The sequence below is a fragment of the Micromys minutus genome (genome assembly GCF_963924665.1).
Source record: "Micromys minutus genome assembly, chromosome: 24".
NCBI lineage: Eukaryota > Metazoa > Chordata > Mammalia > Rodentia > Muridae > Micromys > Micromys minutus.
Window position 1 is genome coordinate 44,400,874 of NC_137959.1, and position 14,589 is coordinate 44,415,462.

The 14,589-nt window shown below is 48.8% G+C and overlaps 1 protein-coding gene across 4 annotated transcripts in view; it reads left to right on the forward strand.

Moving 5' to 3' along the window:
* The window catches only part of ZC3H18 (zinc finger CCCH-type containing 18), a 40,214-nt gene that overhangs the window by 24,196 nt on the left and 1,429 nt on the right, over nucleotides 1-14,589 (forward strand). For 3 of the 4 annotated variants that reach the window (XM_080936618.1, XM_080936617.1, XM_080936620.1), the window contains 10 exons: nucleotides 95-212; nucleotides 1,627-1,895; nucleotides 6,110-6,301; nucleotides 7,016-7,141; nucleotides 9,757-9,861; nucleotides 10,162-10,305; nucleotides 10,517-10,582; nucleotides 11,836-11,996; nucleotides 12,111-12,310; nucleotides 12,692-12,785. In XM_080936618.1, the coding sequence (XP_080792744.1) occupies nucleotides 95-212; nucleotides 1,627-1,895; nucleotides 6,110-6,301; nucleotides 7,016-7,141; nucleotides 9,757-9,861; nucleotides 10,162-10,305; nucleotides 10,517-10,582; nucleotides 11,836-11,996; nucleotides 12,111-12,310; nucleotides 12,692-12,785 (1,475 nt within the window). The remainder of the gene's footprint in view (nucleotides 1-94; nucleotides 213-1,626; nucleotides 1,896-6,109; nucleotides 6,302-7,015; nucleotides 7,142-9,756; nucleotides 9,862-10,161; nucleotides 10,306-10,516; nucleotides 10,583-11,835; nucleotides 11,997-12,110; nucleotides 12,311-12,691; nucleotides 12,786-14,589) is intronic. The other variant, XM_080936619.1, reaches the window with a different exon arrangement.

Genomic DNA, 14,589 nt, shown 5'->3' on the forward strand with positions numbered 1-14,589 from the left:
CATGTGGGATTGGATTCTGTTGGCTGTCTTTATGTAGATTTGTGCTGTAGCATTCTTAAATGATACAATTTCCTTCTTTTGGCTCTTTTTTCAGACTTGAGCCTTATGCAGATCCTTATTATGATTATGAGATAGAACGTTTTTGGCGTGGTGGACAGTACGAGAATTTCAGGGTGCAGTATACGGAAGCAGAGCCGTATCATAACTATCGCGTAAGTATGATTACTTATGTAAACTCTCCTCTTCCCTTAGACAGGGACTAACTATGCACCTTAGACTAGCCTTCATAATCCTTCTGTCTTGCTCTGAGTGGTGTGTGTTTCCTCATCCAGCAGCAGTCCCTGTGGTGTATTTACTGTGAGCTTATTCAGTTAGCAAAACTTACTTAGCCATAGTCCTGAATTTGAGTCCAGGTTGGTTGTGTAGGCAGCCACTGGCTAGGTTTGTGATCGTTGGATGTCCTGTCGGCTTTTTTGGAATCATTGTTCTTGCCATGGTTTTCTAAGGTTAGCTTTGCTGGTAAATTGTCAATGCCAGTTTCAGGAGACTATCACCCTCATGAGTGTGTCGCTCCTAGAAGTCTCCTGAGCAGTATCCTCACTTGTAGCCCTGGTCTTGCCCATCTTGTATGCTAGTTACAGATATAGCTCTGGCTGTCCTTGCATGTTGGTCAGGTAAAGACTCCCAAGAACCTAGTGTGTATAAAGCTCCGTGTGCTCCAAACTGCCTATTCCATCTTCACTCTCAGCCTGCTTGGGAAGTCTGCTGTAGGAAAGGGCTCTGAGGATCCCTTGAGTAATTATGTGCTGTGACTCGAATGCCACCCATCAGCTGTCTCAGCACTAAAGAGAGGTACCGGCCCCAGGAACCCATAGGATGAGCTATAGCCCAGACTACCCTATAGCCCAGAACCACAGCTTTCTTCCTCCTAGAGATGGGGCGCCTCGTACAGGTACTTGTTCTCTGTTCAGTCTAGTAAGTAACTGGTAGGAATGCCACAGGAGCCTGCATAGTGTCTCCAGAGTCCCAGAGACTATCAGCTCTGCCATTATTGAACTTCTTGGGTATTTAATGCTGAGTATTTAAGCAGGAAAAGAAGGCAGCAGTGGGGAATTGTAGTAAGGGGATACATTCTTCTTTCCAGACGTGCTCATAAAGCACTGTGATGGGGCTTGCCTACATGATCAGTCATTCTAAGAATGAGCTGGGGGGGTCTGTGGTATGAGCTTATACCAGGCTGGTACTGGCTAAGTTCTGGATTTATTGGTTGGGGTAACTTCACTCTTAATTTGTATGCATGTTTTTTAACATGTATTTGTTGTGTGTGTGTGTGTGTGTCTATGTTTTGTGGTACTGGGAATTAAGACTAAGTGCCTAAGACTCTGGACATGCTTGGTTAGTGATTTAAAAAAGGCTCTCACTTGACCCAGGCTTTCCTTGAATTTGAGATCCTCCTGCCTTAGTCTCCTAGTTGTAGGCCTTTGCCAGCAGACACAGCTAGCTTATTTTAAGGAAATACTTGGGAATAATATGGCCTCCTCAGAGCATTCTCCTACCTGCTCGGTCTTCTGTCTGCTTCTACCAGTAACGTGTAATTCAGTGTCTATATTTGGCTTTTTAATCCAGGAACGGGAGCGGGAACGAGAGCGAGAGAACAGACAACGAGAACGCGAGCGGGAACGAGAACGTGACCGAGAGCGCGAGCGCAGGCAGAGAGAGCGGGAGCGGGAACGGGAGCGCGAGCGGGACAAGGAGAGGCAGCGGAGGAAAGAGGAGTGGGAAAGAGAGAGAGCCAAGCGGGATGAGAAGGACCGGCAGCACCGAGACCGAGACAGGGACAAGGACCGGGAGAAGGACAAAGAGAAGCCGAAGCCCCGGTCCCCACAGCCACCGAGGTAGACTACCCTAAGTCCTGTCTATCAGCATGTCTTGCCCTCGGACTTTGCGTAAGATTTTCAGGGAACAGCTCCTTGGTTCCCTGAGCAGCCTGCCTGTGTAGGACATAGTGTGGGTCTGGGCCTCCTTCTTACATTGTGTTTGCAGAAAGCACTACGGCTGTGCCTCAGTTCCTTTTTGTGTCAGTCTGTTGGTGGACATTGGGTTGTTGGCACTTTTTGACAGTTGTGGCTATGAATAGGATTTTCTCTTCTTGGGTTACCTATGGGAGGAGCTGCTGGGTCATCTTGTAACTGACAATCGGACAGACCATTTTCCAAAGAAGCCACTTTGTCCATTTTTTCCTAGACCTTCATCCCATAGTGCTGCCACACAGGATAGAATCTCCCTTCCTTGTTCTCGGCAAGACAGCAGGAGCAGAGTGGAGGTTGAGATGAGGAGCCAAGGGCGGTATGGGTAGCTTTGTGTCAGATATGTTTTAGTGAGTCTTGCCCATCACCTGAGACACTACAAATAACTGTGCTGTGGTTTTTACCTCTATGTAGTGTAGCCTTGAACTTAGGGACTTTTTGCCTCCATTTTCCACATGTGGGATCCAGGCATGTACCACTGCACCAAGCTACTTTTGTGTCTCTTTCTGCCCCTCCCAGAGCTAGAGCTAGGGCTGCCTTTTTTTTCACTTGTCACCAGTTCTGTCTCTCTGGTATGGTCTGAAATACATTTTCAGATTCTGAATTAAAGTGGTAGGTTTTGGGAAAGCCTTGCTCCAGTTGAGCACTTGCAGGCCAGGACTGAACTCAGACCTTCTGGGGTGGCCAGTTGGTAGGTAACTTGAGCTAAGTGAAACACAGATAGGACTTTGCCCTTGTATTGTTTCTGTGTTTGGTTGATTTGGTTAGGTTTTGATTCTGATTTTTTTTTTTTCTTTTGAGATAGTATGTCATTATGTGGCTATGGCCATTTTTGAACTAGGTATGTAGACCAGGCTAGCCTTACAGAGGTGTGCTTGATTCTGCCTCCAGAGTGCTGGGATTAAAGGCATGTGCAGTCTTGGCTCTGGGTTTTGTTGATTTCTCAGTAGATTGGCATGTGTTAGCCTTCTGTGTTCTTTAGGACACAGTGTGGAGAAGTGGCAGTAAGAAATACTTACATCCCTGATGTCTCTCTCATACATGTAGGGCTAGTAGAGAGGACCTGACAGCAAGTGTTTGGGAAGAGGGTACATCACAAGAAGTAATGGCAAAGAAGAGCAGAGAAAACCTAGTACTTTCGCTCCTGGGGAACTTCCAGAGGGAAGAAGGACTTACAAGGGCACACTGCATATGCTGTGGCCAAGTGGGACAGCCCTAAGGAACCTGTGAAAATTTCTGGGAGATAAAAATCTGTGTTCCTTGGGTGTTGGCAGATTGAGGTAGTAGGGGAGAACCCACATGCTGTGAGTTCCCTCTTCCTGTCTTTATTAGATGTTTAACCCTCCTGATTTTAGAAGCAACTTGCCATTGGTTGCTTTTTATTCTTTGACCCCAAACTTGACAGCTGTCCAAGTTGGAGTTCCCAGACAGGTGGGGTGGCTGCTTTGCTCATAAACAGCTCACTTCCTTGTGCCACCCTTGGCCTGTTTGCTGTCAGCCTCAGAATTAACTTTGATGGCACAGCTGACCCTTGCCCTGCAGAGGCTCCAGTAGCCTTTGATATTCTGCTAGAGGGAGATTAGAGGGCGCTGCAGCTGCATAGAAGGTCAAGGTCACAGACCACCTGTACCTTTGTTTGTCTCTTCAGAAATATCTGTAAATAGCACATTTGTCCTGGCCCAGCAGCTACCTGCTGTAGTTCTGACCAGCATTCTTCCCTTTGCACACTAAGGCCTTGAAACAGACCACACATCTATAAGGGCACCTGTGAGACCTATGGCACCTTTGAGGGCGCCTGTGGAAAGCTGTAGCCTCCTGTGATTCTGTGTTCTGCCTGGTTTTCTAGGTCTGATGGGATATCTGGGTGGTGGTTCCCCACTAAAAGAGGATTCAGCAGTTTTCTCAGGGTGTCTTGGGAAACAAAGATACAACCTATGTCACTCACTCCTGCAGACTCCAGGCCTGGACTGTCCCACCCAAAAGACAACTCAGGTGCCAGCTGGGGGAGGGTGTTAGCCTCGGTGGCTGTGGTCAGATTTGTTAGCACTCGCAGACACATCAGTCTTGTAGTTTTTTCCTCTACATGTTACATGAATATTTTTCTTGATGAATTTGGTAATGAATTCTTTAATGATGGTTCATCCATTCATTCCTCCCAATACCTATCACTAAATATAGGGCTTACATTGGATACCTATGGTTTCATTCACATAGCCTCTCATTTGGCCTTGGTTATTTCTATCTCTGACTGAGGATCAGAAACCCCCACCCCACTCCCATTCTTCTCATACTACATGTTCTTCACCCCACATCCTTTGGCTTTTAAACATGAGTATTCTTTCTCCTTTGGCAGTTTAACACAAATGTTAGGAAAGCACTCTACCACTGAAGTACAGCTTCAACCCCTTAAATCCCCTTTTTAAAGTCTTAGATCATTGCTACAGAGCAAACACCAGGTCATGTGCCTCAGGGAATCACATCATCTAAAATAGAGTTGGGTATCTACAGTAACAACTCAGCATGCTGAGCTGCTACCCTTTCACACGTGGGCATAGTAGACAGCCCGCCTTCCCCATTGAAGAGCCTGAGCCAGCTCTCAGATGCATATACCACAGGGATGAGAAGACCGAGGCTATCCACAGCACTGTCCTTCACCTGCTAAGGTGCCTGCTCTCAGTGGTCTCTAGTGTCTATCTAGAGGTAGTGAGGGGCTCTTCCTGCAGAGAGGATTTGAATGCTGAATTGACTGCATCTAAAGAAGAGGGAACTTTTCACTAGCCGGATATTCCTCCTAGTTTCTTCCTGTGTGGAAAGGCTGCATTAGCCAGATGACCAGTAGAGAGACTAGTGATCCTGCTGTCCGTTCCTCTTAGGTTTTGTGTTTATTTGTATTGTTTTCTAGTCATATTTTACTTTTTGTGTATTTTTTTTTGCCTGTATATATGTCTGTGCACCATATGTGTACAGTGGCAGTGGCAGCCAGAAAAGGGTGTTAAAGCCTAGAATTGAAGTTACAAACAGTTATGGGTCACAATGCTGAAACTAGAAGTTCCCATGGAAGAGCCACCAGTGCTCTTCCTGCTGATCGTCTCCACCCACCCACCCAGCTGGAGTTTTTAGAATGAGAACATCTAGGAAATGTAAAGATGAAAACCAAGGTCCAGAGCTGCTAGGTTATCAGGTTCTCACTTCCTTTCTGGGTTAGAGCTGAGATAACAGTAGCACAAGCCAGGTTCACATGTCTATGGTTGAGTTTCAGCACTGGCTGTTAAAAGGTAAAAGTCCTGGTGCCTGCCACTGTCTGGTGACTAAACATAAGTTCTGAAAGTATAAATAGGTAGGGTTTTTATCTCCATGGTGGTAGCACAGCCTTCCTGGTGCCCCTTTCTCTAGCCTCCCTGAGCACTTGAGGCCAGTGCTATAGGGAAAAAAAGAGCCTGGGATCCTCATTCTCAGAAGTCCCAGGCTGCAGTTGAAGCAGACTCTACATGGAAAGAGAAGGCTGACAGCATAGACTTGCTCACTTTTCTTTGTTAACAAGTGCTTTAAAACATGATTCTTGTTGCTTTTATTTCATGAATACTGTGTGCCTACTATGTGCCAACACTAAAAATAAGCATGTTTAAATAAGGTGAACTTCATTTCTGTTTGACAGTATAGTCAGAAAGATAAAATTAAGTAATGACTCCCCTAAAAGTACTTACTGTTTGTTTGGTGGTTGTTTTTGTTTTGTTTTGTTTTGTTTGAGACAGGGTTTCTCTGTGTAGCCCAGGCTGGTCTCAGACTCACAGATCTCATCTGCCTCTGCCTCCCAAGTGCTGGGACTAAAGACATGTGCCACCACTGCCAAAAAAGCGCTTATTATACACAAGAGAGAGTGGGGTCCTCCCAGAGAAAGCGCTGAGTTTGAACTGGTTTCTGGAGGGAGTCAGCTATGCTATAGAACGTGTGCCATGTTTCCTCTTGTCTGACTCTTTCTTAAATAAACTGTCACTAATGCCCTGGCTTTCCAGTCCCTTCTCAAAGCAGCATTGCTGGGGAGGGGTGGCAGCCTGAGCATGAGAGCCCCTCTGTGATTCTAGCCGTCAGTCTGAACCACCAAAGAAGGAAACCACCTCTGTGGGGCCACAGGTGAAGCGAGCCGATGAGTGGAAGGACCCGTGGCGCCGATCTAAGTCTCCCAAGAAGAAACTTGGTGTGTCAGTCTCACCAAGCCGGGCACGAAGGCGTCGCAAAACCTCTGCCTCGTCAGCTTCTGCTTCCAATTCCTCCAGGTATAGAGGGGACTGTAAAAAGACTGTGGCTTGGTGACATTCACTAGCTGCCAGTTTGTTGTATGCATGTACGTGGTCTACCCAAGGACAGTGGGCTATTAGGTAGGACTGATAGCAAGTATTGTGGTAAGACTTTCAATGCTCCAAAACTTAAAACAGTAAGTAGGACGGATAAATTAACATGTTATAGGCACTGGCTGTCTGCCGGAGTCTTGCAGTCATTTGGAGAGGAAGGCCTCTCAGATCCTGTGGAAAAGGCTCTGGTTTGCTGACAGAGGAACTACATACTCTGTTGACCAGGCTCTCGGAGAACTCCCCTTAGTGACTCTGAACTCAAGTGTGAATGTCAGAGTTCCACATGGAGTCTGGGAGGAACCAGAGGTGTTTGTGTTTGGACAGATCCAGGAACACAGCCACAGGAACACTGAGTCAGCTTGAAAACTCATACTCTGGCCTTTTCCAGCACTCAAACTAGTCTCTGGGTTATCTACAAATCCTGGGTATACCCAGTCCTGGACTCTCTGACATTTCACTGAGGTTGATGGCCCTGCAGTGTGTCTGTAGGTCTCATAATAATCTCCATCCTTGAATGTGTTTGTGTCTCTATCAAACCATGCTGTATCACTGCACTAAATGAATAGCAGCTCAGCACATCTCAGCACTGCAGTAGTGAAAGCCACCTTCTCACTGCCTCTGCTGTCAATTGCCCCACAGGTCATCTTCACGGTCTTCATCCTACTCTGGCTCTGGCTCGTCCCGGTCCCGGTCCCGATCCTCCTCCTACAGCTCCTATTCCAGCCGTTCTTCCAGACACAGCTCGTTCTCAGGCAGCCGGTCCAGGTAAGTCCCAGCCTGCTGACCTCCTAGCAGGTGCAGTGATCTTAGGCATTTGGGGTAGATCAAGTGGTTGTGTCTCTCTGCAAAGAATGGCAGGGTTACTGGGTGCCTGCTTCCCAAATGGTTTCAGTAAATTGGATACTGAAGAGCAGTTTGGACTGAGGTGTCCTACACTGCAGGTGCTGGACCTAGAACCTGCACCTAAGGTGTCTTAGTTGAGCAGTGGTATGGGTATGCAGTGTCCACTATTCCAGAGGTCTAAGAAGAGTCATGCAAGTTTTTTCTTGAGTTCCCCCATTGAAAATAGGTACTTCTAGAGCTTTAGGCAAAAATCTCCCAGCACATACGGACACTCCACATTCACCCTGACCTGCCCCCACAAAAGCTTGATGGCTTAGTATCTCTTGCTTGCGGAAGGTGTCCTTTGCCTGATGCTCCATGTGTGCTCTCCCTGCACTGCCATCACCGTAAGCTCTGGAGAAGGGGCAAAACTTGAGCATGTGTTCAGTAAAGCCAAAACGTCAATCCTAGTCATTAACTGGTGCCCATAAAAACATGCAACCCACTGCTTTGGGACATATTATCACTAGGCATTTTGTAGGAATAAAATGTTCTGTATTTCCTTAGTATAATCTGGTCCCTTTTAGTGTTACTCCTTTCTGGCATATATGGTCTTGTTTTTATTTCTTTAAGAAAATTGAGGTTTAACCTCACCTTGGGGACAGGGTCTCACTATATAGCCCTAGCTGACCTAGAATTTGCTATGTATTAGACTAGGCTGGCCTCTGACTCCCACTATCTCTGCCTCCTGGGGGCTGGGAGTAAAGAAGTGTGCTGTCAACACCCACCTTGTCTTGCTTTAGATGTAATGAGAGGGTTAGAATGCAGTTCTGCGGTCGCGAGGCTGTCTGATGTGATACTTGCTGATGGCTTTTGTGGGGTGTGGAGTAAATTGCATGTGGGTCTGTTTCATGAACATTGAAACTCTTATAAAATAACAAGCAACCAGGAGGGGAAAGTAGCCTAGAAAAGACTGTGTTGAGGCCATCCATAGACATGCTGGCACAAACCCCAGAGCACAGGCATTGGCAGGTTCCTTCTGCAAGTGTCAGCACATCGGGAGTGCGGGGGGGATGGTGCAGTAAAGAGAGTAGACCATGGGCCTCAGAGTGGAAAAGACAAGGCAAACCTGTAGACAGGAGTCTCTGAGACAAGGTAAAAGTCACATTGCATACTGTGTAAAATATGAGCCTGGAGAGGTAGAGAACAAAAGAGGCCTTTAGGAATTTTGGTCTCGGTGTGGAGAGAAAGTTGTGTGTGTGTGATCTTTGCTTTGGGTAAGCAGCTAATGATCATGGCAGAAGGTAGCAGAAAAAAAACATTCCATGCCTATTCTGTGCTCTAAGGTTAGGTAGGGCCTTGGGTCAAGGAGGCAGCTGCAACAGGACAGAGAGGCACAGACTCAAGGTGTCAGTTTATGGGTATTTCTGGGCCCTTCCTGGTAAATACAGCACAGAAAGCAAGAAGTCGAGTGGGTCCCTTAGCCAGCAGGACACAGGAAGTACAAGGTAACATTGCAGAGATACACTAGTGGGAATACACCCCCATCCCATCAGTGCCCCAGAAGCTTCATCATATTCTTACCATTGACCATAAATGCCTTAGCTATTTCCCATAGTAGGCGTGCCTTTTCTTAGTAGCTTAGTCTCACGTGGTGTACTTACTATCCTGGAGACTTGTCATTCTGGCTGTCCTCCTTTAAAGTGAGGAAGGAGACCCGGAGTCCTAGCCTTGGGGCTCTGCAGTTGTCCTTCCTGAAGTTCATCTGTAAAAGCCACACTCAGGAGGATCTGCTGAGGAAGGGGAAGCTGGCGTGCTGCCACATCCTTGGAGGGTTCCTTGGGTTGCAGTCTTCTGGTTCTCCTATAGTGCTTGCCCATGAGATGAATGCTAGGTTTTCCAGACATCTGCCTTTGAACTGAAAGCATGAAGGACTGCAGGAACTTGATCCCTTGCTGGCCCCCACCTAGCTCAAAGTAATAGGCATCCATGTGATAGTTTTGAGTAGGTAACATAGGCCAATCCAGTATCTTTCCTCCTCTTGACTGAAGTGTGACCTCACTGTCAGAACTTGATCCTGGAAATTCCGCCTGGACCCAGCACCTTTTCCTGGGCTGCTTGTCTACCCTGTTGACACCTGACACACTGAGAATCATCCGGTCATACCCTCCCTGCTGTATACTCCCTGCTTATGTGGTACTGTCACTGCTTGGGAACCTACCTCTTTGCTGTGCCTATGCCTGCCAACCAAGTGCTTGGGATCCTTACCAGCTCTGCCACCTCAAATTCCACACTTAGCCATAGCCATACTCACCCATTTAGCCCTATGCTAAGGCAGAGCCGTGTGCCCTCTCCTGCATACAAGCACCAATTCCTGAGGCTGCACGCTGCCCTTTTCTGTTCTCTCCTGTGTGTGTTCTATCAGATGGTGAAACAGCTGAGCCTTAACCTAAGTTCTCTGTGGAACAGGAACATTTCCTAGGGAATGTGCCAGCTCTGGCCTGTAAGGGAATCTGCTAAGCACCAGACTTCTTCCTCACACTGTCTTTGTTCCCCAGGTCCCGGTCCTTCTCCTCGTCCCCATCCCCGTCTCCCACACCTTCCCCACACAGACCTCCAGTCAGAACCAAGGGGGAGCCGGCCCCGCCTCCCGGGAAAGCAGGGTGAGTCCTGAGCCCCCTTAGGTCGCTGTGGTGCTCCACCTCGGTGGGGTCTCCAGGGCTTCCAGCCTCCTCCATTCTTTCCATCCCATGCTTGAACTAGAGAGAGCAGCCTCCAAAAGATAGCAGATATGGTTCCCAGGAGGTGGGCAGAGCCACGGGCTCAGCACCTAGACTTGGGTCCCTGTGGCATGGGATCTTGGCAGTCATGTGCTGTACATGACCTGTAGAGCCCTGAGATGTGGGTGTAGTAAGCAGGAACCCTAGCCCTCCCCTCCCCTTGACCCTGCCTCTGCCTCACAGGGAGAAGTCAATAAAGAAGCCAGCCCCACCCCCAGCCCCACCACAGGCCACCAAAACTACTGCTCCTGCTCCTGAGCCTGCCAAACCTGGAGATCTTCGAGAAGCCAGGAGAAAGGAGCGGCAAACCAGGACTCCCCCAAGGAGGTGAGCAGTGTGGACTTAACAACAATCCTGGTACAGTTCTCCTTGTCCTTGGTGCTGGTGAAAACTGGAGCCTGGGAGGTGGGTACATCCCCAGGGCAGCAGCAAGGAGCAGAGGTCCAACCTGGAACAGGCCCATTACCAGCCTGGTGTGCAGGAAGGCTCTGCCTCAGTGAGGCTGCCTCTGAGGTGAACTATGCTGCTTGTGTTGCAGGCGGACGCTCAGCGGCAGTGGTAGCGGCAGTGGTAGCAGCTACAGTGGCTCCAGTTCCCGATCCAGGTCACTTGCTTGGTCCTACTCCCTATTGACCTTTTTTCCCTCACCAGGTGGGCTGACCATGTTAGGGGCTCTTCAGTATCCAAGAACACACAGCTCAGGGTGAATATGGCCTCCCTTCACACAAGAGCACCTACCTAGTCTGAAGGGAAGAGGCCTAGACTAGTACTACCCAACTGGACAAAGCTGAGGCCAGTCCCAGGTTCTCTGCCCACAGCTTTCCTGAGGAGAGACTGGATGTTCTCTGGGCCTGCTGATTCCTAGTGGAGGGAGTCGGCCCTGAAGCATTTGGGAGGACGAACCCTTAAAGAAAACCAGAAAGGAGTGAGAAGGTGAAGTCAGCTTGGTGCTCTTGGAATCTGGTTGACCATTTTTTTCTTCTATCCTGAGGCACCAGGGCCTTAGCTTTTGTCCGAGGCTTTAGCAGTCTAGACTCCTTCAAAGACCTATGGAGTTTTTATGTGTTGACTTTTTGAGACAAGGTTTCTCTGTGCCCAAACTTGCTCTGTAGACCAGGCTGCCTGGAACTCATGGAAATCCACCTGCCTCTGCCTCCCAAGTTCTGAGATTAAAGGTGTGTGTCACCTGTCCTGCTAGAAAACCCCCAGTTCTCTCTTCTCTCTGTCTCTGATGACCTTAGAAGAAGCTGGTTGGTGTCTTTCACAAACATGTCATGGCGCTGTGCTGTGTCAAAATTGTATCACCATCTATGCTCCTCACCCCACCACATCTGTGCCCCGTGGAGAGTAAAAATGTCCTAGTAGTCGCACTACAAGGGAAACCCAGGCCTTGCCTTCTGCTCAAATGCCCTATCTCTGAGCTGCAGGCTCCTGGGTTTGCTTTATACTGGGAGTCTCTGTGCTGTCCAGCTGGGTTCCAGCACACTTCCAGCTGCCAGCGCTCCTTTGTGCCATCCTGGAGTCACAGAGATCTGCCTGTGCCTCCCACGTTCACAGGACTATGGATTGTACACCATCAGCTAGCTTAAAGTTGTGTCTTCATCACTGTTGGATAGGGCTCAATCATATTTCCCTCCCCAGCACAGTGTGACCCAGGTTAGTGAAGTAGAGACACATCCCTTCACTGTGTATTACGTCTGAACATCCCCTGACATTTATTTCATACTCTGTCCATGTACAGTCCATAAACATGGACATTGGGTAAAGACAAGCCGTGGAGACCCTCCTATCAGCCTGTAGCCTGGCCATCTTGCAGTCACCATGGGGCTGAGTGCACAGCTGTGCTTGTGTGTCTAGGTCTCTGAGTGTGAGCAGCGTTTCCTCAGTGTCCAGCGCCACCTCGAGTAGCAGTTCAGTACACAGTGTGGACTCAGATGACATGTATGCAGACCTGGCCAGTCCTGTGTCATCAGCCAGCTCTCGATCCCCTACTCCTGCCCAGACCAAGAAGGAGAGAGGTAGGCAGGGCCCTTGCCCTCAGAGTGCAGGCTTGGGGTTAAACTTTAACAGACTTTTCTTTAGGGTCCAGTCCATGTACACAGAAACCCACGACTGAGGATTGTCATTGATAGGAAAATCTAAGAAAGAAGATGGAGTGAGAGAGGAGAAGCGAAAACGGGATCCGTCCACACAGCCACCCAAGTCCTCCAGAGCTCCAGCAGGTGGGAAGTCCTCCCAGCAGGCAGCGGCACCTCAGCAGGCAGCCCCTGGGCAGCCCCAACAGGGCTCCTTTGTTGCTCACAAGGAGATAAAGCTGACACTGCTGAACAAGGTGAGACAAGGGGACAGGCCTGCATTACTGCACCTGGGCCTGGGTGCTGGGGACTCGCACATCCATGAGCGCAGTCCATGTGCCTGTACCTGCGGCCTGGCCAGCTTGGGTCCCAGCAGCAGACATCTTCAAAGCTCTGCACATGTCTGGAAGGGCCAATGCCTGACATGTTGAAATCCTGCAAGGCACTTCCTCATGCAGCACAAAGGGCCCCATCACATGGTGGCAAGGGCCACAGAACTGCTTTGGAGGGTCAGGGGTTCAGCCAAGAGGAGGCTCGTGGGAGCAAAGAACCATTCGCCAGTAACAGCAGATACACCGCCACCCTCTGCCTGGCCTAACAACCATCCGGGTACTACCACCCTCACTGTGCTGTTTCAGGCGGCTGATAAAGGAAGCCGGAAGCGCTATGAGCCATCAGACAAGGACCGGCAGAGCCCTCCTGCCAAGAAGGCCAACTTGTCTCCAGACCGAGGTGAGCCTCTGAGGTCTAGTGCCAGAGGTCGTATTGTGGATGCCACATATAAACCAGAAGGCCCACCTCAGGGCCTTGACACCAGTCTGTTGTAAAAACTGTAGAGGGACCTGAGAGCTCAGCTGTGTGTCATGAGTACTGGAGATTGCACTGAGCTTTGGCCTCATTTGTAGACATTCTCTTGCTCTGAAGCTCTGGGATTATAGGTGTATGATGGTTAAGTTTTTAAGTCTTTATTTTAAATAACAGTATGGGGATATGGCTCAGTGGTAGAGCACAAGATCCTGGGTTATACAGATAATAAGTATCTGCGTATTGACGCAAATACAGTTTGTTAGAGGGTTTGTTGGTTCCCAGCACCACATTAATGGCATGCTGTGGACATCTGTAGTGTCAGCACTGGAGAAGCAGAAGGATTAGAAATTTAAAGTCATCCTTGACTACACAGGGTTCCGAACCAGCCTGGGCTACATGAGACGGCATGAAAACAAAAGTCAAGGGAATGGGAGAGCATCTGCTCTTTCTAATCAAGTTCTAACACCCGGTGTCCTAGTCAGGGTCACTGTTGTTGCTATGGTGAAACACCATGACCAAAAGTGGCTTAGAGAGGAACAGGTTTATTTGGCTTACACTTCCACACCACTGTTCATCATGGAAGGAGATCAAGACAGGAAGCTTGGGGTTGAGGCTGATGCAGAGGCTGTGGCATGGTGCTGCTTACTGGCCTGCTCAACTTGCTTTCTTATAGCACCCAAGACCACCTGCCTAGGGGTAGCACCACCCACAGTGGGCTGGGCCCTCCTACATCAGTTACTTATTAAGTAAATGCCCCATGAGCTTACCCACAACCAGATCATAGGGAGGCATCTTCTCAGTTGAGGTTCCCTCCTGTCAAATGACTCTAGTTTGTGTCAAGTTGCCATAAAACCCAGCCTGCACACCCAACAATCAGTCAGTGAAGCCTCACCCCAGACTGACCTAGCTGTGCCTCTGCACACCTTAGGGTCATTGGCATGTGAGGAGGCACAGTCCTGAGTCATTGTTTTACTTTGGAAACTAGAGAGTCTTAGAGACCCTCCAAATCTCCCAGGACACCCCATCTCAAGCCCAGCAGGAAAGGTGGATTCTCCTTGTTTGCTTTGATAGACAAAACAAAAACCAGTATTTCTACTCTGAAGCAGGTGTAAAGGAGGTTTGCTGGGGCTCATTCAGGCAGGACTCTGGGCCCATGACCCAAAGGCTTTGTACCTCAGAATTTTTTCCTCAGAGTCAGAGCCATGGCCACTGGGTCAGCTGGCCTGGTTCATTCTCAGGCCTTGCCCTCCTCTCTCCGCTGCAGACCCAAGCCTGACAGAGCAGAGTTTCCCTCTTGAATTGGCACCAGTTCTAAACTGCTCCATCATTGGGCCTGTGTGCTGAGAGAAGGCTCTCATTAGGGAGTGCACTAATGGGGATGCAGGCTCTCTGCATCATGGCTGCATGGGCTCTGCTTTCTAAAGTAGCACTTGCCTTTTTCCTGTTTTTGTTTTGTCTTTAATATTTATTTGTTGATATTTTATGTACATTGGTGTTTTGCATGAGGGTATCGGACCCCGTGGAACTCGAGTCACAGACCTTCATGAGCTGCCATGTGGGTGCTAAGAATTAAACTTAGGTCCTCTGGAAGAGCAGCCAATAAATGCTCTTAACTGCTGAGCCATCTCTCCCACCCAGGATTTTCCTGTTTTATTTTTTTATAAAAAGAGAACTGTGTTGGGACAGCTTTAACTTTTTAACAGGGCCTCATGGAGGCCGAGGCTAAATT